This window comes from Chelon labrosus (assembly GCF_963514085.1).
Source record: "Chelon labrosus genome assembly, chromosome: 3".
Classification (NCBI taxonomy): Eukaryota; Metazoa; Chordata; class Actinopteri; order Mugiliformes; family Mugilidae; genus Chelon; species Chelon labrosus.
In genome coordinates, this window is record NC_140339.1 from 8,095,101 (window position 1) to 8,118,636 (window position 23,536).

Genomic DNA, 23,536 nt, shown 5'->3' on the forward strand with positions numbered 1-23,536 from the left:
GGGATCGAGAAGAGGGGATTATATTGCTTGCTATGTTTGTGGCGATCGTAGTTTGAAATGAATGCAAAAATTACAGAGAAGTCACTGAATTCAATTCTTCAATAAAATTTCCACCTATTTTTCATTTTTCCACTAAGGGTCACACCGTTATAGCAAGAGTTGCAGGCATAATGCAACACTGATACCCAGAACTAAACCAGTAGATGGCAACAATGCACTGAAATTGCATTTATTTTTCTAAATAAAGATCAGGTTGTTCATAAAATGTTTTGTAAAAGGATGGTTCATTAAATATAAAACATTATCATAATGGACTTGGACTTATTTGCACTAAAACAAAGGCAAAAATTTGGAGTTGATAGTATGTTATGATGTTGCTGGTCCAGCCTGCTTGAGATTAAATGGGCTGTATGCGGCCCCTGAACAAAAATGAGTTTGACACCCCAACACCAACTGCCTAGGTCGTTTGCTGACAGTGATTCATCAAGTTTTATTTCAAGTACTAGTGTAGAAAGTAAAAACCTCCTCCTCCTCCTCTCCCTCCCCTCTCATCCAGACAGTAATGAGTGCAATCGGAAAAATGGCGGGTGTTCCCATTTTTGTGTGAACCAAAGAGGAGGGTATAAATGTGCCTGCCCAGCCTCCCATCGCCTCTCCCCCTACAGCTGGAAGAAATGTCTACAGAGGACAACGGCTAACTCTGCTGGCTGAGCCGGAAGAACAGTCAGTCCTGAAGCAGACATCATATTGGACTCCATACTATTTCTGTATTCTTTAAAAATTAGCCATGTTTTTCTTGTTGCATACACCATGTGAACTGTGCTACTGTCACACCTTACGTCACCGACGCTGTTTCGAGACTTCCACAGCTGTAGAGATTTTTCTGTCATCAGCTGCAGCAGTTTCCCTGTTGAACTGTCCCACAGTGGTTTCTTCACAGCTGTTCTTGATATAAATCCATTTCCTGTGCTACAGTTCCCAGTGATTTTCTTTTCACTTCTTACAGATGAGCAGTTTTTCTAGTATACTCAGTAGTGTTCGTGTTAGTGTGTGGCATTTGCTTCAAACTGATCTGGGAGGTGGTTCTACTTTTGCGCATATTGTCTCACTGGGACACTTTATTTAAAGGAGTCGTCATTAGTTCCAACTTTATTTTCCTTATTGTGAAAAGTCAAAATTTCTGCAGAGATAGCCCTAGTGAAATCTAAAAAAAGATGAAGATTGTTATAAAGAGACACCCACAGCCAGTATAAGAAAAGGGACATTAACTTACATTTGCACACTTGAAAATGGAGGCATATCATTATGACCACCTTCCTAATATTGTGTAGGTGTCCTCTGTGCCTCCAAAACAGTTGTGACTCATGTTGTTAGTGGGGTCCTTTGGGTCCTATGACTTGAGGGGAGGGGCCTCTGTGGATCATCCCACAGATACTTGATCAGTTTGGGATCTAGTGAATTAGGAGGCCAGGTCAACACCTTGTGCTGTTCTCCATGTTTTTTTGAGTTGCTTCAAAACCGTTTTTGTATGTGTTCCTGTGTCAGGCTGCGTCCTGCTGGGGATGGCTGCTGCCATCAAGGAGTGTCATTGCTATGGGGTGGGGGTGCCTGGTCTGGTCTAGGTGGGTGCTACATGTCTAAGTAACATCCACACGAATGAATGCCAGGTTCAAAAGTTTCCCATCAGAATTGTCACAAGATGGTCGATGTTATTTACTTCTCCTGTCAGTGGTTTTAATGTTGTGGCTGATCGGTGTATGTCCATGTGAAGACCATTACATAAAAGTTGATCATTTCTTTTTTTTATTTCACACTTAAAACCTTAAAGGCAAAATAGAAAATCTTCTATCCTCCATACTGTCTGTACTGTATGTACCAGTGTTAAACCAGAATCCAAGCCTAACAAGCCCAGATATTTTCACTACACAAACATGAGCAAACATGAGGTAATGTTGACTGGACCTATGGGTAGCATAGCATGAAATTCATACGCACACAAATATATTAATTTTCATTCCTGGTACAAAACACACAACACATAGACACAAGAACACAAAAACATACTGGCATTCGTATAAATGTCTGACTCTGGTTCCCATACAGATTAATATTAACACAAGACTCCAACAAGGAAGATTCTGTATCATGGACACGGATCATAAAAAGCCTGGAAGATGTCAGAGACAACATTTTGTTAAAAGGTCATTGGTGATGGAAAAGTAAGTTGAGGGTATAAATTGTAGATTTTATTATTTTGCTATATATTAAGGTCAGGCATTATAGTAGAAAAATAAATTAGATTACTAAAGACTTAATATAGAATTCAAAAAAATAGAGAGGATAGAGAATAGAAAGGAAAAGTTATAAGTTTATGATGAGGCAAATACATCTGTTGTGCAGAAATGATCGAAATGCTTTCTCTAATATTAGACTGTTATAGGCAGAATTATAAAATATGACTTGGTTATAAACCAGATCACTGTTATCACATAATTCTTCTCTAAGAGCACACAGAGCTTCTAAATATTGTTTTACATAAAATGCAAACATGCATTTAAACAGCTTGTTTACATTTAATAAATAACTTCACAGTCCAGACTCACAAAGACAAAATAAATTCTTATATTGCAGTTTGCATGAGCTGCCAAGGCTATGATGTTACATCAGTACATGAGAACTTACTCAAGAGTAAATACTTACAAGCGCCACATGAATGAATTGAAGCTTTGCTTGTATTGGGCCCGTTGATGGCCAGGTCTCTTGATGGTGTTGAGAGTCTCTCAGCAGCACGGCCATCTGCTTATTCACTGCATGAGACAGCTGGAGCTTGGCAGGAAGTCCTGGACGGAAGTGATTACTGCCTTGGAGAGATAGGTCATGGTGCCATACCTGCCACTAGGGGCGCTGTCGTAGAAAAAGTTGCATATCCCGGTCGCTGGGTCCTTTTCAAGGAAATAATCACTGGCCCCGTGGGATTTCTGGAGATGCAGACATAAAACAGAGTGAGCATGCACAAATATACAATCTCTTTCCATCACTCATCCTTTTGCAGTAGTAGTACCTGGTCAGAGAGGAAAATGTCGTTGGCCAAATGCAAGATGCGGTCCACGTGGATAATGCCACCAATGGTGTCCACATCTACGTCAGCTACTAGGCCCAGAACCATCACAGTCTCCACTAACAGCTGTCGGTACTCCGGCTGAGGGACGTGGTTCAGGACGGACTCCACCTGCACCGCAAACTTGATCTCTCCTTCTGTCATCTACACAGAAAACACAAGATTAAACACACATCCATGCACACATATCCTGCTTTAGCTGGAAGTCTGTAAGCTGCTTACCTCTCTTGTAGTAGATGAGGGCAACACATATCCATCCATGGACAGGCCGTGGCACTTCTGCAGGATCTTCCAGACCTTCTGGTAGAAACCCACCGGTACCCGGTTGATGGCCCCATCCAGCCTGCGTCTCCTCAGCCACTGGCCTTGCCTCTCCTCCCAGTGCAGCTGTCCATCTACTGAACCAGGACCCACTGGGGACAGCATTCCACTGGGAGTGGAGGGGCTGCTGCAGCGCTGTGGTGATCGAACAGAAAGATACGGTTTGCCAACCCATGTCCAAGAACATGGTCAATAAATGAAAAAGGACTAAATAATGGTATCCTTGTCCTAAATAAATCAAGTTGCATAAAATATATAATATGAAATATGAATGAAAAATGCTTTCAGCATAACTTTGCTCATATACACACTGTACTTTCTGATAACAGCAAACCTAGGAAGGACAAAGTCAGTTAATATGAAGCAGTTGAGGTGAAATTTACCGTGGAGCGAGGAGATGTGAAATTGCTACTGAAGGAAAGACCGCCACTGCAGATCTACACATGGATATGGATGACAGATGACAGCTTGAGATGATTCACATGGTTCTCACAGTGCAGACATGTTGATGCTGCAGCCAGCTCTGCAAAAACCAGCTAGTGAGAAAGACCGACTGATCGCAAGCTCGAACATTCGACAGACAAACCATGCTACTTCATATGAAAACGCTCTCCGGAGACGGTTTGCTGTGTGATACATGGACGAGTAGCCCGAGCATGTTCTCCTATTGTATGCGGCTACGTGAACGCCACTGCAGCTATGGGACAATGTTAACAGAAACAAGTGATTTATGAGAAGGATGTAGTCGCCGATGTGGATGTTTAGACTGAGGTTAGAAACACTGACATGCTAAATATTAAAGCCAACCCACACTGACAGGCCGAGAGTCATCCAACTGCAATAAAAAGCAAGAACAATGTTATTCCATAGATAGATAGATAGATAGATAGATAGATAGATAGATTAGAAAAGGATCAACAGTTTTCATTTAGTTTGGTGGTTTTAATATCCGAACCTCCCACCTGTTTTATCTCACTCTTCAGCTTGTGTATTCCTGTGCGTTCAGTCTTGGTTGCTCCTGTGTGGCCAAGTTCATGGATAGAGATTGCAGGACTTGTGGCTGTAGACTGGATTGGACGCACTGATGTGCACAGAGAAAAAAACAAAAACAAAGAAAAAGCCATAAAACACTTCGTCTGTAGCCAGGTTCCAAACCTCTGAATTATCTTCTCCTGTGTAGCCCCAAACCCAAACAAGGTTTCAGTCTGGAGCAGACTGACATTGCGGACCAATGCTGCAAGTGGCTTAAAACAATGCAAAAAGGTAAAAACTCACTGCTTCTCTCCACCCCAAACTCTTTTCCACTGAGGATGTGATGCAGCAGGTTCTTCATGCCGGACGGACTTAGGCTCATCAAGCTCTCAGATGCCTCCTCCCCTAAATAAAACAAAGCCGTCACATAGTTTTCAGCTTTGCAGACACGAGCATACTCGTAGGTGTTAGCGTGTTTTCTTCCTACCAGAGCAGTGCAGGCTGCGAGCCAGCTCGGTGGCCATCACTTGCATGATGAGCCCTATCCTGAGCCGAAGCATGTCACCAAACAGAGCGGGCTGGGAGCGCACGTACATGGCTAGGTACACCATGATTTCCTGTACGACAAACACACTCACATTCACTATTCACAGCTATCAGACGAAGGATGAAGAGTCCAAAAGCTTCCAGGTTTACCTGAGTGAGTACAGCTATACTGATGTCTTGTCCACTGGCTTCATAAATAAGAGTGTTCAACTCCTCAGGAGGAAGTGGTCTGAAAAAAAGAGTTGGTTTATTGTGTGTTCATTAATTCAGTAAAGACTTCTTGTGAGCATGATATATCTTCAGCTACGCCAGTAACAACAGCTTACACTGTGATCACTCTTTCTCTGGGTTCAGGTGGAAGACCCACAGTCAGCTGCTTGTGATGGGAAATCAGATCTGTACAGGCCTGAGGAAAAGACAAAACACATGAATGAAATTATTACAATAATCTCACAATGTCTTCTCGGTTTTAGGCAGGTTTTATACACAGGATGTTAATCTTTAGATCAGGATGGATTCTATTAGTTTGGTTTAGATTTGAATATGTGTATTCTAGCTAGGAACGGTATGTCTTTAATGAGCGAAGCAAGGACATATAATGTCTAGTTGAGATATATAGTTCAGTATGTGACGAACCCCTGCTCCCAGCCAACATCCTTTCAACCCTTATCACAAACAACACTGTCAAGTAGGGGTTATCATGAGTGGACATAGATTATTATTATTATTAGTCCGACCACATCAGTTAGTTAATACAGAGAACAAAATGTTCTGCAACACTTTTCAGTTTCTGTTCTGGGTCAGACGTTGGCGCCAGTGCAGTCTCTCCCCTAGATGTAAATTTAAGACGACTACGGTTATGTACAGTCAGCTGACAAACCCAATTAGATTAAAAAATATTTATTTAAACTAATTAATTATTTAATTTAAACTAGTTTGATTCTACAGTAGCTAGATGCTGAGATGCCTCTGTTATATGCTTTGATAAAAAGGATTAGGAGTCATCACTGACCTCGGCGAGGACCTCCACCCTCTTGCGTAGTATACCAGAGATATATCTAATGAGTCCCCATTCCTTGCAGGCTCCAGCTTGCACGTAGAGCTCCTCCAACAGTGACCGCACACTGACCCCACCGTACCCAGGGCCAGACAACTCCACCTGCCAATCTGCTCCCCTAAAGTTATATAAGAATAAAATACAGGGCATGAAATCACAAAACACTTTACTCATTGGAGTGCTGCAGTTTTGTCTCTTATGTCCGTACTTCATAACGTAGAGAATGTAGAGGATGTCAGCCTGGTCCTGCAGAGTGGGGCACTCCTTCAGCTGCCGCACCAGCGATGCAAAGTCTGTGTTGCCCTGAGAGTCCCGAGGCAGGTGCAGATCAGCAGCACTGTGGGGCTTGTGAAGGATGTCGACATTAGACAAACGCGCTTACCGAAGTCACAAGAGGAACAAAGCTGCTGCTGCAAGGCTCTGTTGCGCGTACCTTGTGCTGCTTTGCAGGTGCGACAGGGCTAAGGTGAGGAACTTCAAGAAGGTTGAGGGATTTGCGGTGTTTGTTCATCACTGGAGTCACAGGTAGGTACATGGAAGACTCTGAAATGTACACATTAATTAAAAAAATACATCTCTAACTGTACATGAATCAACTAAATGCAAATGTACAAATGTAAAAAAGGTTAATGCTTTATGATATATTGTGCCCTGTATGTAGAAGACTGTTTAATGCATATTTTATTTAACATTTATCTATTATCGCTAACCTCATAATTCATTACATTCTTAATAACTCACTGGGTATGTTCAGGCCCTGGACCTGAGCCATAAGAGACAGGATGTCTCGTGTGGTGTGTTCTGCACTGAAGACGTGGTGCTGCCCCCGCTGGATGGGAGGAAGATGGCACTTGGTGGTGGTGCTGTGGAGGAGCTGGGTGAGGTACTGGTCAAACATGTCTTTAGATCCCTCTGGAGTTAAAAATATACACAGCACAGTTAAGTACAGTTTACTTAATTAAAAGCAAACATAACTGAAAGGTATGCAGACTTCATTCATCTAACTACCTGAGGGCCCGCTGGTATTATATTCCTCTCCATAGCCATCGTCATCCTCTTCATCCTCATCCTCCAGTAAGCCGTCATCGTTCTCTTCATCCAGGAAGGTGAGGCGAGTGTGGAAAGAAGTGGTCTGGACACTGGAAAGGTCTGACATCTGCACCCTGTGGTAACAGTCAGGAAAAATACACAAAAACACATACACAGATCAGCCACAACATTATGACTTCCAACTTCCTAATATCGTGTAGGTCTCTCTTGTGCCTACAAAGCAGTTGGGACTCATCAGAGAATGGACATGGACCTTCTGAGGGTGTCCTGTGGTGTCTGGCAACAGAATGTTGTTAGTGGGGGCCTTTGGGTCCTATGGGTTGAGGGGAGGGGCCTCTGTGGATCATCCCACAGATACTTGATCAGTTTGGGATCTAGTGAATTTGGAGGCCAGGTCAACACCTTGTGCCGTTCTTCATGTGTATTGAATGGTTCCTAAATGTTTTTGTGTGTGTGTCTGTGTCAGGCTGCATCCTGCTGGGGATGTCTGCTGCCATCAAGGAGTGTCATTGCTATGGGGTGGGGGTGCCTGGTCTGGTCTAGGTGGGTGGTGCATGTTTAAGTAACACCCACATGAATGAATGCCAGGTCCAAAAGTTTCCCAGCAGAACATTGTATTGTCACAAGATGGTCAATGTTAATTACTTCTCCTGTCAGTGGTCATAATGTTGTGGCTGATCGGTGTATACATATATAGAAAGAAGTAATGTACGTTGTGTTACAGACATTTGAACACATGTACAGTGTGTTGTATTATGTCCCATGTAATCGATGGAAACAAACCTTGCTCCAGCAAAATAGCCATCCTGTAGCTTCCTCAGCGTTGCTAGGATACACGGATCAATCGCATCTCCATCTTCAACTGGAAATTAAAAAAGTAAATCAATGTCATGTACGGTGTATAGATCACACTTACATGCATGAGTGCATTTTAGGTGAAATAGTTTCATCTTTATCATGTCTCATTTGGTTTGAGCAAGATGTCTGTAGCTGCTCTAGAGTAAAAATAGACATTATCAATATCAGTGTTCCCAATCCCAATATATAATCATTCAAACAAGTTTTGAGTAATTTCTGTAGTGTGCTCAGTAGAAAAAATACAAGGAATATGTTACTGAAGACAGCCAGAAAGCAAGAACATCGAGCATTAGTACCCAGCATGCTACGGGTGATGGGGAAGGTGAGCGTGGGACGTCCTATCGTCCTCCAGCAAGAGGAGAGGTAGGCCAGCTCCGTCCGTAACATCTCCACAATCATCTGGTTGTCCAGAGCCAGGTAGAAATGGTGCTGATCCAGAAACTGAAGATAACAGAACAGAAAACAGGTATTAATCAGAGATGTTCATCACCGCCTCCCTCTACCTAGGTATGTTGTCAAAGTTATGACCAGTATTTCTACCTGAGGGGTGAATATGTAAGAGCGATTTCTGATCTCATAGAATTTGGATGTTCCCAGGACTCCAATGTGTCTGTATGGCCTCCCGCTCAGGTTCAGTTTTTTGCAGTTTCCTGTGGCGGTGACACAAGACGTTAATCTTGTTATGACACACAAACAAACACACACACACACTAACTAAGGGAAAGTTTTATGTTTACCCAGTCTGACATAGATGTGGCTCAGGATGCGAGCAGGCATGACCCTGATCGGCATAACTTCTGACATGGTCTGAACCACAATCCCAAGATCGCTCAGCATCTCCTGGATTTCCTCCGACTCGGCTAGAACACAAACTGACAAGCACATATTAAAGGAAATACATTATATCCTGTCCTCTATAAGAACAACATCAGACGTAAATACTGGACATTTTTAAGCTGTGTGTATCCTCCAAAACTAAATAAGAAGACGCAGCTGAACTGGAGCATAAATGAGGATGAAGAAGCAAAAGCCTGGATTTAAGATTAGCCACAACAAGCTGTGCAAGACCTCTGATAAACACACACATTCTCCTCAGATTTGAATCAATGCCACAAACTTGCACCAACCTTGAACCACAACATCTGGCTTGAAGTTTGTAGAGAACCTCCTGTTCAGAGGATCTATCTCTCCTGGTGCCAAAAAACCCTTAAAAGCAAAGAATAACAAAGCAAAAGGAGAATTATTACAGTTACTGTATCTTAGCATTTATAAAGTTGGCTTCTGTGGATACCTTGTAACAGCGTAGCATTATTGCTTATTTGTTGCATGCATTCCTAGCTAACTTTTAAGGTGGTGTAGTAGAGGATGCAGTCACTACCTCAGCCAGCAGACAGCCCAAGATGTAGAGAGACTGTCCCCACATGTGTGGCAGCTGCCCCATGGCCACTCTATCCACTGAGTGAGGATTGCTGTACTCCTCCTCCACCTGTAAGAAGCAAAATGTGTATTTTCAAATATAGGCGCAGACACAAATTAACACTTTTAGTCTGATCCCTGCAACAACAGGTAAATTGTAAATCTTCTTTTGCGGGCAAGTGCACACACAAGGAATTTGTTATGTGCATTGAACTCATCCACTTGTATACTCAGAGCATAGTGGAAGCAGTGGGACGCGCTCAGGAAAATGAATTAAATTGTCAGGACCACGTAGTGTCTGTTATTTTTTAGTTCAGTTTTGTGTCTTTTTTTGTCACTTCCTGTTTTATTTTGTAGTCTGAGTCTGTTGAAGTCTGTCTTCCTGTCTAGTTCTGTCTGTGAATGCCTTCCCCGCGCTCATGTGTTTCATCTGTGTCTCGTTGTCTCCCTCTCCCTCGTGTATTTAAGCTGTGTTCCCCATTCCTCCTGTGCCAGATTGTCTTGTAGGTTTACCTTAAGCGTTTCAGCTAGTATCTTCTTCGAGTGATTTCTTGTTGTGACTTTAGCTATTCTACATTACCTGAGTTTTTGCCTGTCGGACCTCTGCACCTTAGCCTGATTCCTGAATTTCTGGTTTTGATCCTGCATTTGATTAAACAACCTCAGAGCCTGCCTGATCCCTGACTTCTCCATTTGTGTCCACCTGATTTGTACGTGATATGAGTACAATGAATGAATTGCTAGCATGCAAAATTTTGCTAGTTAGCACTAATCAGTGAAGCTCAGAATGCAAGAGCCAAATACTAGCCATTAAACATCAAATAGATGTAAAAAAAAAAAAAAAAATAGTAGTTACTGAACATAATCTCAGTTCTATGAGTGTACATGTAGCTCTGTAAGAATATATAAAAACTATTCCATGACTGTTAGGCTTTTTGACAGACAAATAAATGCTCTATGACTACTTCAGACTACTGAAAACTTCATCTTATCTCTTTCATGAAGTTTCTACAGACTGGTGTGTTTTATTAGGCCATGCAGCTTATTATTATTATTACTAAAGGTGGACATGCTGTATTTTGTCCTATCTTTGGAGGTGGGATACCTTGTCAAGTGTAACAGCGTAAAGTTCAGGCACTAGTTTGATGCCGTTCTTCCCTCGGATCAAAACTTCATCCAGCGCTTCCCGGTACTCCTGAACCTGCGCAAAGCACACAGTCACTTCTTTTATACTTCATCTACACCACAAGACGTTTAAAGGGACTTTGGGAATGTATAAATACAGCAGGAATCAGCATATGTAGCATGTGTTTGGTGTTCGGTGTGATTACCTGCACTAGATCACCGGAAAAGATACCATCCAGGATGAGATAAGTCCAGAACACAGGCCACTCACATTCAATATTCTCAAACAGCTTGAGCTCTGCAGGATCATAGTGCAGCCGAGATGGGTCCTAGTGATACACAATACAATAAAACAAATAATATCTCCTCAAATATTGCACTTCTTCTGGCAGTTCATTCATTGTAAATTTACGTTATTTAATATTTTTCTGTGTGCCTGCTGCATGTTACCTGCAGAATGTAAATACATTATAAATTAAAGCATTTATATCTTTAATGTGTATAATAGTTTACCTCTTTAGGACAACAATATCCATCCCTGATGAAGCGGCAGCAACCATAGCGGCCCTGAAATTAATAAATAAATAAACCGAAGACTTTAGTACACGCAGCTAGTATACAATTACAATACTAAACTGCATATAGTTTCATTGCTCAAGCTTATACCTGCAGTTTGCTTATTATTTCTGACTTGGTGATGGCCACCAGGTCAGCATCCTCCACAGCAAAAGCAGGGAAGGAGATGACAGACAGAAGACCGGCATCTATCTCCTTTGAGGTTGAAGCTCTGGGCAGCACGGAGCACAGGATGGACTGAAGGGGAACACACAGACAGGCTGAGCAGGAGAAGAATGAGCAGACGACGCGCTCAGATAAAACCTGGAGGCAAAGTCAACACTACCTGACAGTGTTCCACTTCATCGGGCAAAACATGGATGACTGACTTGGGCCCTCCGTGAGCGCCAAACAGATCCAGCTCATCTATGGCCTCAAGCGCTGCCTGCAACACGACACCCCAACACAAACACCAGTTAATTTATATTTCCATGCACCACTACACAGTTTTTGGTCTTTAGTACAGGCTGGCAATAATAAAATCTGTCTCTTGTACCTTGGCCATTCCTACAGAGCTGCCATTGAGCTCAGGGATGCCCTGGTTGGTCTTGTCACCTCGCTCCCACATCCCATAATCCTACAGGGGAACAATAAAAAGGTCATGGCATTTCTTACTGGACTGGATTTAGCATTGCACCAAAACCTAGACCCTACATTATGACAAATTCTGTCCAGCCAAAAGAAGATGAGCTGCACTAGTAGTAGATGATGCACACACTTTGCAAGTTCCACTAGTTAGTGGGGGCCTTTGGATCCCATGGGTTGAGGGGAGGGGCCTCTGTGGGTCAGGCTTGTTCCAGTGCATCCCACAGATACTTGATCAGTTTGGGATCTAGTGAATTTGGAGGCCAGGTCAACACCTTGTGCTGTTTTTCATGTTTTTTTGAGTTGTTCCTAAACTGTTTCTCTGTGTGTACCTGTGTCAGGATGGCTGCTGCCATCAAGGAGTGCCGTTGCTATGGGCTGCTACATGTCTAAGTAACATCCATATGAATGAATGCCAGGTCCAAAAGTTTCCCAGCAGAACATTGTATTGTCACAAGATGGTCAATGTTATTTAATTCTCATGTCAGTGGTTTTAACGTTGTGGCTGATCGGTGCATATGTCAACCTATATTTTCCTCTTTCTCTATAGAGCGCACCCTCCCAGCCAAACCTCTGAATATGTTACTCACCGCCACTTTGTAGGCAGCTTCTATGTAGAAGACCAAGTTTTGGATAAAAGCTACCTCGTCCAAGTTTGAGATGATACGAAGACCTTTAATAAAGGGAAACAGCACGTTCTTAAATTATTCACTGTGAGAACACAAGGGCACAAAAAAGGCAATTAATTAACAGTGAACACCACTACTTTACCCGAAGCCGTCATCTGCGCCAGCATCAGCAGGTAAATGGAGGTGGCGTCCACCTGGAGATGCCCCCACTGGTCGTCCCTGACCACCGTGGCACAGGTGGGGGTGTCGTATTTGGCGTGCAGGCAGTCCTTTGTGCTCTGGGTGTGTTTGAACTTCTCCACCTTGGCCACCTGAAGGCAGGTGACCAAATAGTGTCGAGATTAGCATGAAAACCACTAAGAGCTTACAGCAAAAATGAAGGAAAAGGGATGAAACTCAACAGCACATGAACTTTGGCTAGGACTGAAACTAACCCGTGTTTTTTAACCATTTGATCGGTGAAATGAATTGTGACAACCAAGCACACTTTAGGTTGTATATTGTCAAGTGATGTGTACATGTTCAGGTATTTTTTTTAACATATTTTCTGCACGTTTTTCAGCATTTTATATTTTACCTAGCTACAAGACAAACTTCTCATTGGGGATCATAAAGTTAAGCTGAACTTAAATTACAGTAATATAAATCAGGAAATGCAGCAAACTATGAGACTGATCCCCAACATATTGTTATTCATTGGTTAGTCTGTTTTTCTGACACTATCTGCAAGAGTTAGCACCCCTGTGCAGATAGTGTCAAACTGTGGTCAGGAAACTGGGTGTATTTAAAAACTACAGTGCTTCAAATAACTCACAGTGGCTTCTCAGAACCTGAGCACAGGCTTATCAGATTTTCTACCAGATTGTGATGTTTACACGTGCAAACACAAGCGCACATGTGAATCGTATTTGCAAGCACAGGTGTGTCTCACCTGTCTCATCATGCACTGCAGAAGTCCCTGCATCAGCTTCACCACGCTCTGCCGACAAATAACAACAGATTCGTCATAAAACAGAAAAACTTTCTGTTTCTAGGAGATTAACAGGGAATACAAATGATAACATGGCTATTTATTTCCACTATATCCATGTGTACAGTGGTATATTTGAAGTATTTATTGTGTAAGTAAATGATCAAATCTAGTGCAACAACCACTTTTATTGCTGAATAAGACAGTGTGTTTTTAATAATAATATAATAATAATTTAAATGTAGTCTACATTTATATAGACTAACCCAGTGATAATGTGACACATAAAGTTTTTCTCCCGTCATGACTACTAGAACAAACAGGCACCGGTCTACACATTAACCCTCTCTCACTCTTCCCGTCGCAAACACACCTGCTCCAGTTCGTAGGCCTTGGCCTTGTCTTCATCGCGGTCTGCATTCTTGCGGTAGGCCATGCCCAGCGCCCACACAGCCAGGACGCTGTACACATTATCCCTCACCCAGGCATCCTTCTTCTGGGCGCTGGCAGGGAGAAGTCCAGTTACTGGGTTCTGAAACAAAATCGCACAAGGGTTTCATTTACAATAAACATGTGCCCCTGACATTACTTGATTTCCTCCCCCTCCTTCTCCACCACTTCTATATAAACAGGCCAGCTGCCATCATTTACAGAGAGAAGGTCAGGCATTAGATATAAAGGATCATAACTTAAATAGATTGTGTCTCATGTGACCTGGGCTTTGCCTTTCAGGCAGACTGTCATTACTATTCTTTCTTTTAAGAATCAATTCCACCAATTATTATTCATTTGATTAATTAAGTTTGTCTGTAAAACCATCAGAAAATAGTTCAAATGCCAAATCTTAAATTCCCAGTGGAATATGGAGTGGAAAGAGGACACGTTTTTCTATCAGCTGTGTACCCTCTGTGTCAATTTTAACTCGGACAGCTGTTGACCGTGCCTCAGTGTAAACTGAAGAGCTGCTAGATAAAGGTGCATAGCTTCCCGGTCCTCAGCCTGTTCCAGGGCCTGAACTTTGCTCATGCTGTGTTTGTTTCTATGCAGCGCGCTCTGGTTGAACTTTGACCTGCACATCTACCTTGCTTCTGGAGGAGAAAACAAAGGATTTGCAATACTACATACGGGCTGACATGTCCGTACATGCCAGTGCAGTGGCGGACAGTAAGTACGTACGAATACACAAGCACATTTACTTAAGTAAAATTTGAGTTTTTTTGCATATTCACATTTAATGTTCCTTTACGCTTTAACTTCACTATATTTTGGATGTGGATATTTGAGGTTCCCTCCACTATCAGTGCTCCAGTGATGGTTAATGTTACTTGCGTTAACGATATCAGTTAATCTCCTCTAAAGCAAAATAAGCTGGAAGTTCCTGTGTCAGAGACGGTATTTGCATATTGTTATGGAAAAAATTAAATTCCCTTGACTTTAAGAAGTCCATAGCATAATCTGGATTGTAGGTTTGGCTCATTTGCCTGTGACTGCTTGACATTCCCAAAAATAATGTATACTTGCATGGTAATAATAATATGTACATGTTAATGCATCAATAAGTCTAATCAAAGTATATTATTCTGAAATGGATAATGCTGCATGATAACTGCTTTTACTTTTGGATCTTAATCAAATCTGCATAAAACATCAGGTTTTTGGCAGACGTTTTATGCAGATTTGATATAGTAATATTTTGAGTGAAGGAGCTTTATTTTCTTTCACAGAAGTATCAGATGCAAGCTCTCTGCATGGCTGCATGGTCTGCACTCACCTGATGACACAGGATAGTCTCTTGGACCAGCCTGGCATAGCCGTCCAGCCTCACTCCTGAGTTGCTGCGGCTCCTCATCCTCTCTGATTACTGCACACACACACATACGTTATGTCTCAACGTGTGGATCCTTCAAGCTTTGATATTTACCTTTCTGTCAAGGCGACTTTATGCTAAAAACACACGAGGTAACTTACCGAGCAGCGACCCATCCTTCTTAGTCCTGCAGCGGCGACTTAAATCTCTCTGCAGAGGCTGCTCGGCTAAAGCTCGGTTAGCTGAGTAGCATCCAGCTGTTGTTGACGACAACAACTATTAAACATTAAGCTGGCAGTCTGTATCCAGACACACTCGCGGTCAAACGTCCCAGTCAACGTGCTTGATGTGTGGAGTTAAAGCTGTCATATGACAATACGAGAGGTTTCGCAATGAGACTGAAGAGCAGAGGGGGTATGTCAGGAACTGTACATGCATCCTGATAAAAAAATTCATTATGTTCCTGTATGTTCCTGTAACAGACCACAGGGGGCGCCAAACTACCTCTTATTCTCCCTTCTCTCTGGTTTCAATGAACAAATTTATTTATGCAGACTTTTACATACAAATGTAGTGCTTAAAGAGTGTATAAGCAGCAGAGAAAATGAACAGAGGAGTAAAAATAAATATATAAAAACAGCAGTGTTGGAAGTATTTATGAACAACACTGGACTATAATTCTATTAAATTTATATAATGCTAGGTAGGTGGGGCATTGTATTTTATATGCATGATGCATAAGAATAAGAATAAGAGTAAGGAAAACCTTTATTTGTCCCACAATGTGGAAATTGCAGTTTGCAACAGCATACAGAAAGGGCAGAGACTGCACAGGTTGAATAATCAGAGATTGCACAGACTGGTGTAGCTGGGTTATAAAGTTATTACACCTTGTGGCGTAATAATATTGCACATATTAGGAGTGCTCATTGTGGAGCCTAACAGCAGCAGGAAGGAAAGACCTTCTGTATCTTTCCTTGACACATCGAAGGTGGAGCAGTCTGTCACTGAGGCTGCTCCTCAGTGCTGTCAGGTCACCATGCAGGGGGTGGGACTCATTGTCCAGCATGGAGGACAGTTTAGAAGGAAATTTCAAGTAAAATAAGAGAACCTTAGACATTGTACTTCTGCATATGACTTGGATATTTTCTTTGTTCCTCATCATATGTTCCTTATCATCAATATATTAATATGCTATTAAAATGAAAAAGCAAATTGACATAAACCCATAAAAACATATACAGCCTGCAGCTGATTGCATGTCTTACATTTCCATCTATAAGCAAAAATGTATAGAATTAGCATATGAACATATGTACAAGAAATAGAGATGGAAGAATATATATTATATACATAGTAATGATAGTAAGGTGCAATAGTGTCCATGAACATGAATAACATGTAATTATCTGTTGCAGAAAGGTGAGTTGTTATACAGCTGGACTGAGAATGGTATGAAAGAAGTCCTGTATTGCCCCTCTGTTGTCTGGTGTAGTGGATGAGTTCGATTGTACATTATGGAGAGAAGTTTGTGTCCAGTGTCTTCATGTCCCTCACTGAGACAAACGTCTCCAACTCACTGACAATTACATGACCAGCCTTTCGGATCAATTTGTCGATCCTACTTATGTCCTTTTTTGCTGGTGCTGCTGCCCCAACAAACCACAGCAAAGTACAGGGCGCTCGCAACAACAGACTGGTAGAAAGTCTCCAGTAGTTTGCTGCAAACATTGAAAGACCTAAGCTTCCTCAGGAAGAAGAGTCTATTCAGGCAGTTCTTGTATACAGCATCACTGTTGTGGACTCCCAGGTACTTATATTGGTCCAATACTTCCACCTCCAGGCCCTGGATGGTGATGGGCTCTGCTGGTGTCCTCTTCCTCCTGAAGTCAATGACCAGCTCCTTGGTCTTGTCCACATACAGGAGTAGGTGGTTTGCCTGGAACCACCCAACAAAGTCTCCGATCAGTGTCCTATAATCCACCTCCTGTCCATCTCTAATACACCCAACCACTGCAGAATCATCAGAGATCTTCTGCAGGTGGCAGGACCCAGAGTTGTACTGGAAATCAGAGGTGTAAAGAGTGAACAGAAATGGGGACAGGACAGTCCCCTGTGGTGCCAGCACATTACTGATGACAGTATCGGACAGGGAGCCCCCCCGAGCCGCACAAACTGGGGCCTGTCAGACAAGTAATCAGCAATCCAGGAGACAGTGGAGGAACTGACACCCATCCTGACTCACCCTTCTCACTCATCAGAAAGGGCTGAAAGGTGTTAAAAGCACTGGAGAAATCAAAGAACATGATTTACTGTTATGTTATGTTATGTACTAAAAATCTTACTTCAGCAAAAACACACAACAAAAAAGTTTGCTTAAATTATCATAAGTAATAGAATATGCTTTGCAAAAAAAATAAAAACACTGATTTCTAATATTTATTTATTTATGTGTAGCATTTTACCACTGTAGTCTATAAACTCGTGATATTATTTTCGCTAAAACCCGTTAAACTTCATTAAAATGTATGCATTTTTTTCACCTGCATGTCTTTATGTAGAAAAGAGTCACTAGAGTTGATAGGTTGTGATTGTTTCCAAATTATTACTAAATAAAGGAGAAGTGAAACAACTGAATGAGGAAACTTTCTTTCCACAGGAAGTCATGGCAGTTTGCTGGGCACACACGTAACGAATAACGGAACCTTTTAGCCAATCAGATCCCACAGCCGCGGCTTCCCCGGCCAATCACAGCTGCGCTCTCTTAATCGCTGTCTCACCAGCAACCCACCATCCGCTAGCTAGTTTAGCATCAAGCTGGGTAAGGAGTTAACCCTGCAGAAACACACAAGTATCTGTTCGCTCTCTTTGGTTATGAGTCTGGCTTGAATTCACCGAAGTGAACCAGTCGTCCCAGTGACTATCTCGTAGACCCGGTCGAAGGTAAGGAGTCGTGTTTACTTCCCGTACCTGCTGTAGCTAGATAAGCGTCGCAGGAGGGGGCGCAAAATTACGCGTAACGTGTTGTTTATGTTAATATGTGGCCGTTTAGCAAGGTTAGCTAACATAAGCTAATGAAACTTTGTGCTGAAGCCTCTTGCACGTACAATTTAACAAATTCACAGTAAATTAGACCACGGGGTTGGGTTGTGTTATCCTCATTAATAATGTATTTGATATTCGGGCGTTTCTTGTCATTGTTTTAATAAATCTAGTTACTCCTGCGTCCCTCCACCACTAGCCTGTTTCCTACACCTCTTCTTGTTTATTTTTAACGCTTCTATTTTCTAGTTTATGTCTTCCTCATCTAAACCGTGGCTAACTTAATTGAACTCCCCTCCTCTAGATGCAGTTCATGCTGTTGTTCAGCCGGCAGGGAAAGCTGCGGCTACAGAAGTGGTATGTCCCTCTGTCTGACAAAGAGAGGAAGAAGATCTCCAGGGACCTGGTCCAGACCATACTGGCCAGGAAGCCCAAGATGTGCAGCTTCTTGGAGTGGAGGGACCTCAAGATTGTGTACAAAAGGTACGATACAGTTGACTAAAACAAGCATAAAGACTGTCCCTCAATTTGTCCATCCCTGGTGACATTTATGCGCTCATATTTGGATTTTTACAGCCATGCGTATTGTCCTCCAGGATCAAAAATGACCCGGTCTGTGTGATTATTTATAAAACCTAAAATATAATGTATCATCTGTTGTGCACATTTTGTAGAATCAATGTGCACAGTGTGGAAACATGTTTCCCTGTGCGATGAAATTCTTCTTTTGCCGTCCACCCAAATCCCTATCAGTATAAAAAATCTTGGAAATAGAATATAGAAAGATATATATATAAAACAGAAATATCAAATATCTAGTGCAAATGGCAATGTAAACAGGGACTGAAAAAGTGAACAGTGCATTGTATTAGTCCATGATTTTAGTCAATGAATCTAGACTCCTGTCAGCTGTTTAGGAGTCTGATGGCAGCAGGGAAAAAGGGACTTCTGCAGACTCGAAGTCCTACATTTCACCCTCCTGTACCTCCGGCATGATGTTAGGAGTGTGAGCAGTCCGTGTTGGGGGTGGACTCTATGCTTGTTGATGCTCTACAACCACACTTGCATCAAATTATGTGATAAAGAAACATTCAAGAAGGCTCAAATTTGACACGGATGATAATACAAAGGTTAAACTCGGACAGACATGCAGCAGAGACACCTTATAGACTTATCTTTTGTTTAACACAAAACAGGACAAACGGACAGGTGCCAAAAACAGAACAAAGGTCAGAGGATGATCTGCCGAGCATCATTTAAGACAACCAAAAGAAAACAAAAGGCTCCACAGAAATAATATTTGTCCCGTTGACTACTTTTACTCGCTGGGAAATAAATCTTTACGAGCCAAGGATCATTTTAACTTAACCCATCAGGTATTCGTCCAAGATAGAGAGGTGTGAATCTCCATGGGATGTGCTGATGCATGGTTTTTGAGATAATTGCAGACACCTTTCTATCCCATGGCTAGGAAACGTGTCCGTGATCAGAGTTAAGTACCAGTTCGGTTCGATTTGTGTTTTGGACTGGTGAACTATCGTATCAGGCTTTTCCAACAAAGTCCTCTTCGAGAGTTGGTGGAAGAGGACTGCATTTTCCAAGCATTCAACCATATGTGCTCAATTGTTTCCGCGTCATCTTAATAGTTTATGTTGTCAAGATCAATTTGTCAAAATCAAGTCGATCCAGCAAAAAGGCTGGAGACCAGTTGCTTCTAGTGAGATATCGCTGCCTTCAGTGTGTCGAGCGTTAAAATGAATTCTCTCCTCAAAAGTAGTTGCTTCACTCTCAACAGAGAGTTCATTTAAATCTGCATCTCATCAGCAGATGGAGTAGCTCCAGTTGTCACGGAGGAGGTCTGAAACATTTATTACATCGTAAAAGGAGACCATGGGGGAGACACTTTGAATATTGAATTCTCTGACATGGAACAGGATAATATGAGAAACTTGAGTTAAGACTTTCAAACCTTTAAATATTTCAGTCCTCTAAAGATTGCAGATGTCGTACAATTTCTTATGTGTTAATATGATCTTAGTATTAGTATGTGTTAATGTTTGTTATTTCTCCTCTGCATCTATGCTGGTGTGTTGGGGTTGTTCACAGGAGCCGGTGATTCAGTAACTATTTTGTCGAGCAATGAGATTTCTGGCATTTAGATCTCACCTTCTGGTGAGTTATGAAAGCCAGAAACACCCCCTCTCAAATAATAACGGCTGAACAATGGAGGACAGCGTTAGAAATATGTAAAGAAAGCTTGATTTATTTTTTTCTCCTGAACATATGAGTGCTGAGTCATAAAAGCACACACAAAAAACAAACAGCAATACAGCCAGAACATAGTGTCACAGTGCTGCAGCACTGAAAGAGGCATTCTCTGACATGGTTATACTTATGTACAGTAGAGGGTCTTTAGAATACAGTTGAAGTTGTTTAAATAACACATCATAGTTATTATTGACATTAATAAACCTGCACAGGAACGGTGATAATTATTTCTCGCCGCCTATGTCAGTAATATTGATTTGATGCTTGTCTGCTTTCTTTATGTATCAGATATGCAAGCCTGTATTTCTGCTGTGCCGTGGAGGATCAAGATAATGAGCTGATTACCTTGGAGATCATCCACAGATACGTGGAGCTGCTGGACAAATATTTTGGCAGCGTAAGTCTCGGAAAGGTCACTCGTAAATCATGCTGATGGAGTGTGTGTGTGGGGGCAGGGGGGTTTGCTTGGATTCCTGCAAAGTATTTTCTCTGATCTGCTGTTCTTTGTTGTGTCGTGGCCTGGCAGGTGTGCGAGCTGGATATTATCTTCAACTTCGAGAAGGCCTACTTTATCCTGGATGAGTTCCTGCTGGGTGGAGAGGCCCAGGAGACGTCCAAGAAGAATGTGCTGAAGGCCATCGAGCAGGCAGACCTGCTGCAAGAGGTAACTTGGATTGTTCTTCAGCAGATAGTTTAACTCGTTTATTAGGCTAACCTCTGTCAGATGAAACGGACCAGGAGTAAGGTGATAACTAATGATTACTCCAGAGGATTGATTAACCTGCCAATGACTCGCTCAAATATGTCCAAAAATGCCTCAGTCTTGAGCTTCCAGAGCTGAAAATGAAACGTCACTTAACATATGCTGTTCAACCAATGGTCCAGACCCCAAAAATATTAAATTTACTGTTATGTTAAATAAAAATGGGGAGCAAAAGTTTACATCTGCAAAGCAAGAACGAAGTGTTTATTGCACATTTGCTTAAAAAAAAAATAATGTAAATGACGCAGATTACCAAAATCTTTGCCGACTTGACTTAATCTTGTAAGTATAGAATTCATTTCACTCAGCGATTCAAGTTTTGACCCAGGCAGGAGTATTGTAAGATGTTGATGCATTGCTTTTTCCACCTTACGACCATCTGCACCTGCTGTCACCTTTTTATTTTCAGCCTGCAGTGCTCGATTAATACCGCTCTCTCTCCCTCTCTCGCTCTTGTGCCAGTGCGCTAAAGCAATGCTGCCCTGCATGTTTACGTTGAAGTCTGGGTGTATTCATCTGCGCTCGACAGATTCAGTTCTCGATGATTTATTTTTAGCAAAGCACGCAGTACTATTGTGACAAAAGCACAGCTGACCGTGCACGTCTGTGAAAGGTTTAACTTGCTGCAAAGGCCTCCCGTTCCCGTCACACATTTAGCAACTTGCAATCATGACTCATGTCCTATTTAATAAGATATTTCAGGAGGCACATTTGCTACAAACTGCATGACGGATGAACAGCGTGACTTTAAGGAACACTGTCTTTGCTTTCTTCTTCTGCAGGAGGCCGAGGCACCACGGAGTGTTTTAGAAGAAATTGGACTGACATAGATCATCACGCTGCTGCCGCGTTCTTTCTCCCAGACACAGATCTGGCAACCTCCACGTGTCCATCCTGTCTTCTCCTGTTCACTGTGTCAGTGTTGTATGTATATGACACCATCCATGTACTGTACTTGTGTGTAATGTACTCTCCTGTTTCGTCTGTTCAGTGTGGTGCCAACTGTGGTTTTAATGTGTCTCCTGTGTACAAGCTCCCCTCACTGTATTCCGCACAGTCCTCCCAACTTCTTAAAACGCCACAGGACAATAATGTAGCACCAACATGGAAACTCCAGCATCTTATTATCATCACTCGTCTTCATTGATCGCAGAATCGTACGCGCTGTCTGGCTTGAAGTATTTTTAAAGGTGCTGTTGCAGCTGCAGTTGGTGCATCTCGTGTGTTACCATCACACCTAGTAGCTCTGTGAAATACTCCAGCTGATCTGAATATATTTCCAGATTCCTCAGACTCCCCCATCTTCTGGATGGAAAAAAAAAAAATAGTGTCTACTGCACAGAAACACCCAGCTTCTTGCAAATTCCGAATGCATGATTTACTTTGTAAATATTAAATTCTGGAAACAGTGTTACAAATAAGCTTTTTGTTTGGTTTACATATAGATTGAGCAAAGACATATCTTTTTTTATTACTATTATTGAGGATATCGCAAACAAAAGCCTTTGAGGATTTTAGAAATACCTACAGACCAGTGTTACTTAATGATCTTTTTTTTTTTTATGGTTAATTCAAGTGTAATGGTAATACATGAGAGAGAATCACTGACACTGTTACAATCACTCTTACATGGGTCAATTGAACACAACTATTCAGTATTAACCCATAATCATTATCGGTGTATACAGTATGTTATGTAAGTGGTAGCTGTCTTTGTTATCTGTTTTCTTTCCTACTGACATATTTTTTCCCTCATAAAAACATAAAATAGAGAAGTTGTAATCAAATAAATATTACATCAGGCCCTCTCTTAGTCTTAAGTCAGGATAGAATTGTGACTCCAAATAAAAAAAACAACAAAAAAAAAACACTTTTATGTATTATAAAACTAACATATGACCAAAGAACACTGTGTTTTACCCTCTCAGTGGTGTCTATAGTAAAGAAAAGGGATAAGTAGTTTGACCATAAATGTATGTAGAAGTTATTTGGTCAGAATATACCAGTGTTATGTCATTACTCCAGCCCACTTAAAGACAGGTCTATCACCAGTTTGTTTACGGAGCAGGAACAAAAAGAGAATGGACGTCGCACATGAGGGTACATCATTAACACGCAACACTGTTCACTCGCCTGTGAGACGCAGGGAAATGAGCCACATCTCAAACTGTATGGCAGTCACTTTTTTTTTTTTTTTTTTTAAACTTCATTCTCAAGACCACAACTGTATTTGTTGAACATTCATAAGGTAATTATGGATCTGGTTCATCTTTGATTTGTGCAAAAAAAAAAAAAGAAGTCCTTTTTGTATCAAACACTGCCAACACTTTGTTTTCTTATATTTGAAAGTTATTAACAATAAATGTATTAAAAAAAAAAAAAAAACACGTGTTG

General features: G+C 41.7%; 2 protein-coding genes across 3 annotated transcripts; one reads left to right on the forward strand and one right to left on the reverse strand.

Annotated features, from left to right (window-relative positions):
- Positions 1-1,802: 1,802 nt before the first annotated feature.
- On the reverse strand, positions 1,803-16,196 carry LOC311485607 (phosphorylase b kinase regulatory subunit alpha, liver isoform). Of its 2 annotated transcripts, XM_084541135.1 has the most exons (32): positions 15,231-16,196; positions 15,034-15,123; positions 13,636-13,794; positions 13,224-13,271; positions 12,435-12,603; positions 12,254-12,336; positions 11,575-11,655; positions 11,365-11,463; positions 11,130-11,276; positions 10,977-11,030; positions 10,670-10,792; positions 10,444-10,539; positions 9,301-9,408; positions 9,050-9,128; positions 8,660-8,794; positions 8,463-8,572; positions 8,219-8,363; positions 7,848-7,926; positions 7,023-7,177; positions 6,756-6,926; positions 6,448-6,557; positions 6,223-6,359; positions 5,970-6,132; positions 5,284-5,363; positions 5,108-5,186; positions 4,899-5,028; positions 4,715-4,816; positions 4,402-4,520; positions 3,823-3,876; positions 3,341-3,574; positions 3,062-3,262; positions 1,803-2,978 (listed from the first exon to the last, which is right to left on the reverse strand). In XM_084541135.1, the coding sequence occupies exons 2-32, from the start codon at positions 15,109-15,111 to the stop codon at positions 2,805-2,807; spliced, it is 3,702 nt and encodes a 1,233-aa protein (XP_084397261.1). In that variant the 5' UTR covers positions 15,112-15,123; positions 15,231-16,196; the 3' UTR covers positions 1,803-2,804. The 2 variants fall into 2 exon arrangements, with proteins under 2 accessions (XP_084397261.1, XP_084397260.1); XM_084541134.1 differs by having other exon boundaries at positions 5,970-6,359.
- A 1,643-nt stretch (positions 16,197-17,839) lies between these two features.
- On the forward strand, positions 17,840-23,529 carry LOC311485606 (AP-1 complex subunit sigma-2-like). The gene is made up of 5 exons (XM_084541133.1): positions 17,840-18,012; positions 18,416-18,594; positions 20,668-20,776; positions 20,906-21,043; positions 21,925-23,529. Exons 2-5 carry the CDS (start codon positions 18,416-18,418, stop codon positions 21,970-21,972), a joined length of 474 nt encoding a protein of 157 aa, XP_084397259.1. The 5' UTR covers positions 17,840-18,012; the 3' UTR covers positions 21,973-23,529.
- Positions 23,530-23,536: the final 7 nt, after the last annotated feature.

What these genes read in the sequence shown, in the direction of transcription:
- LOC311485607 (XM_084541134.1), bottom strand. Translation starts at nt 15,111, where the DNA reads ATGAGGAGCCGCAGCAACTCAGGAGTGAGGCTGGACGGCTATGCCAGG. An exon ending in CATCACCCGTAGCATGCTGG is followed by an intron (nt 7,927 to 8,218) that starts GTACTAATGCTC and finishes TTTAATTTCCAG; the next exon opens with TTGAAGATGGAGATGCGATT. An exon ending in TCACATCTCCTCGCTCCACG is followed by an intron (nt 3,575 to 3,822) that starts GTAAATTTCACC and finishes CGATCACCACAG; the next exon opens with CGCTGCAGCAGCCCCTCCAC.
- LOC311485606 (XM_084541133.1), top strand. Translation starts at nt 18,416, where the DNA reads ATGCAGTTCATGCTGTTGTTCAGCCGGCAGGGAAAGCTGCGGCTACAG. An exon ending in CTCAAGATTGTGTACAAAAG is followed by an intron (nt 18,595 to 20,667) that starts GTACGATACAGT and finishes TTTATGTATCAG; the next exon opens with ATATGCAAGCCTGTATTTCT. An exon ending in AGGCAGACCTGCTGCAAGAG is followed by an intron (nt 21,044 to 21,924) that starts GTAACTTGGATT and finishes CTTCTTCTGCAG; the next exon opens with GAGGCCGAGGCACCACGGAG.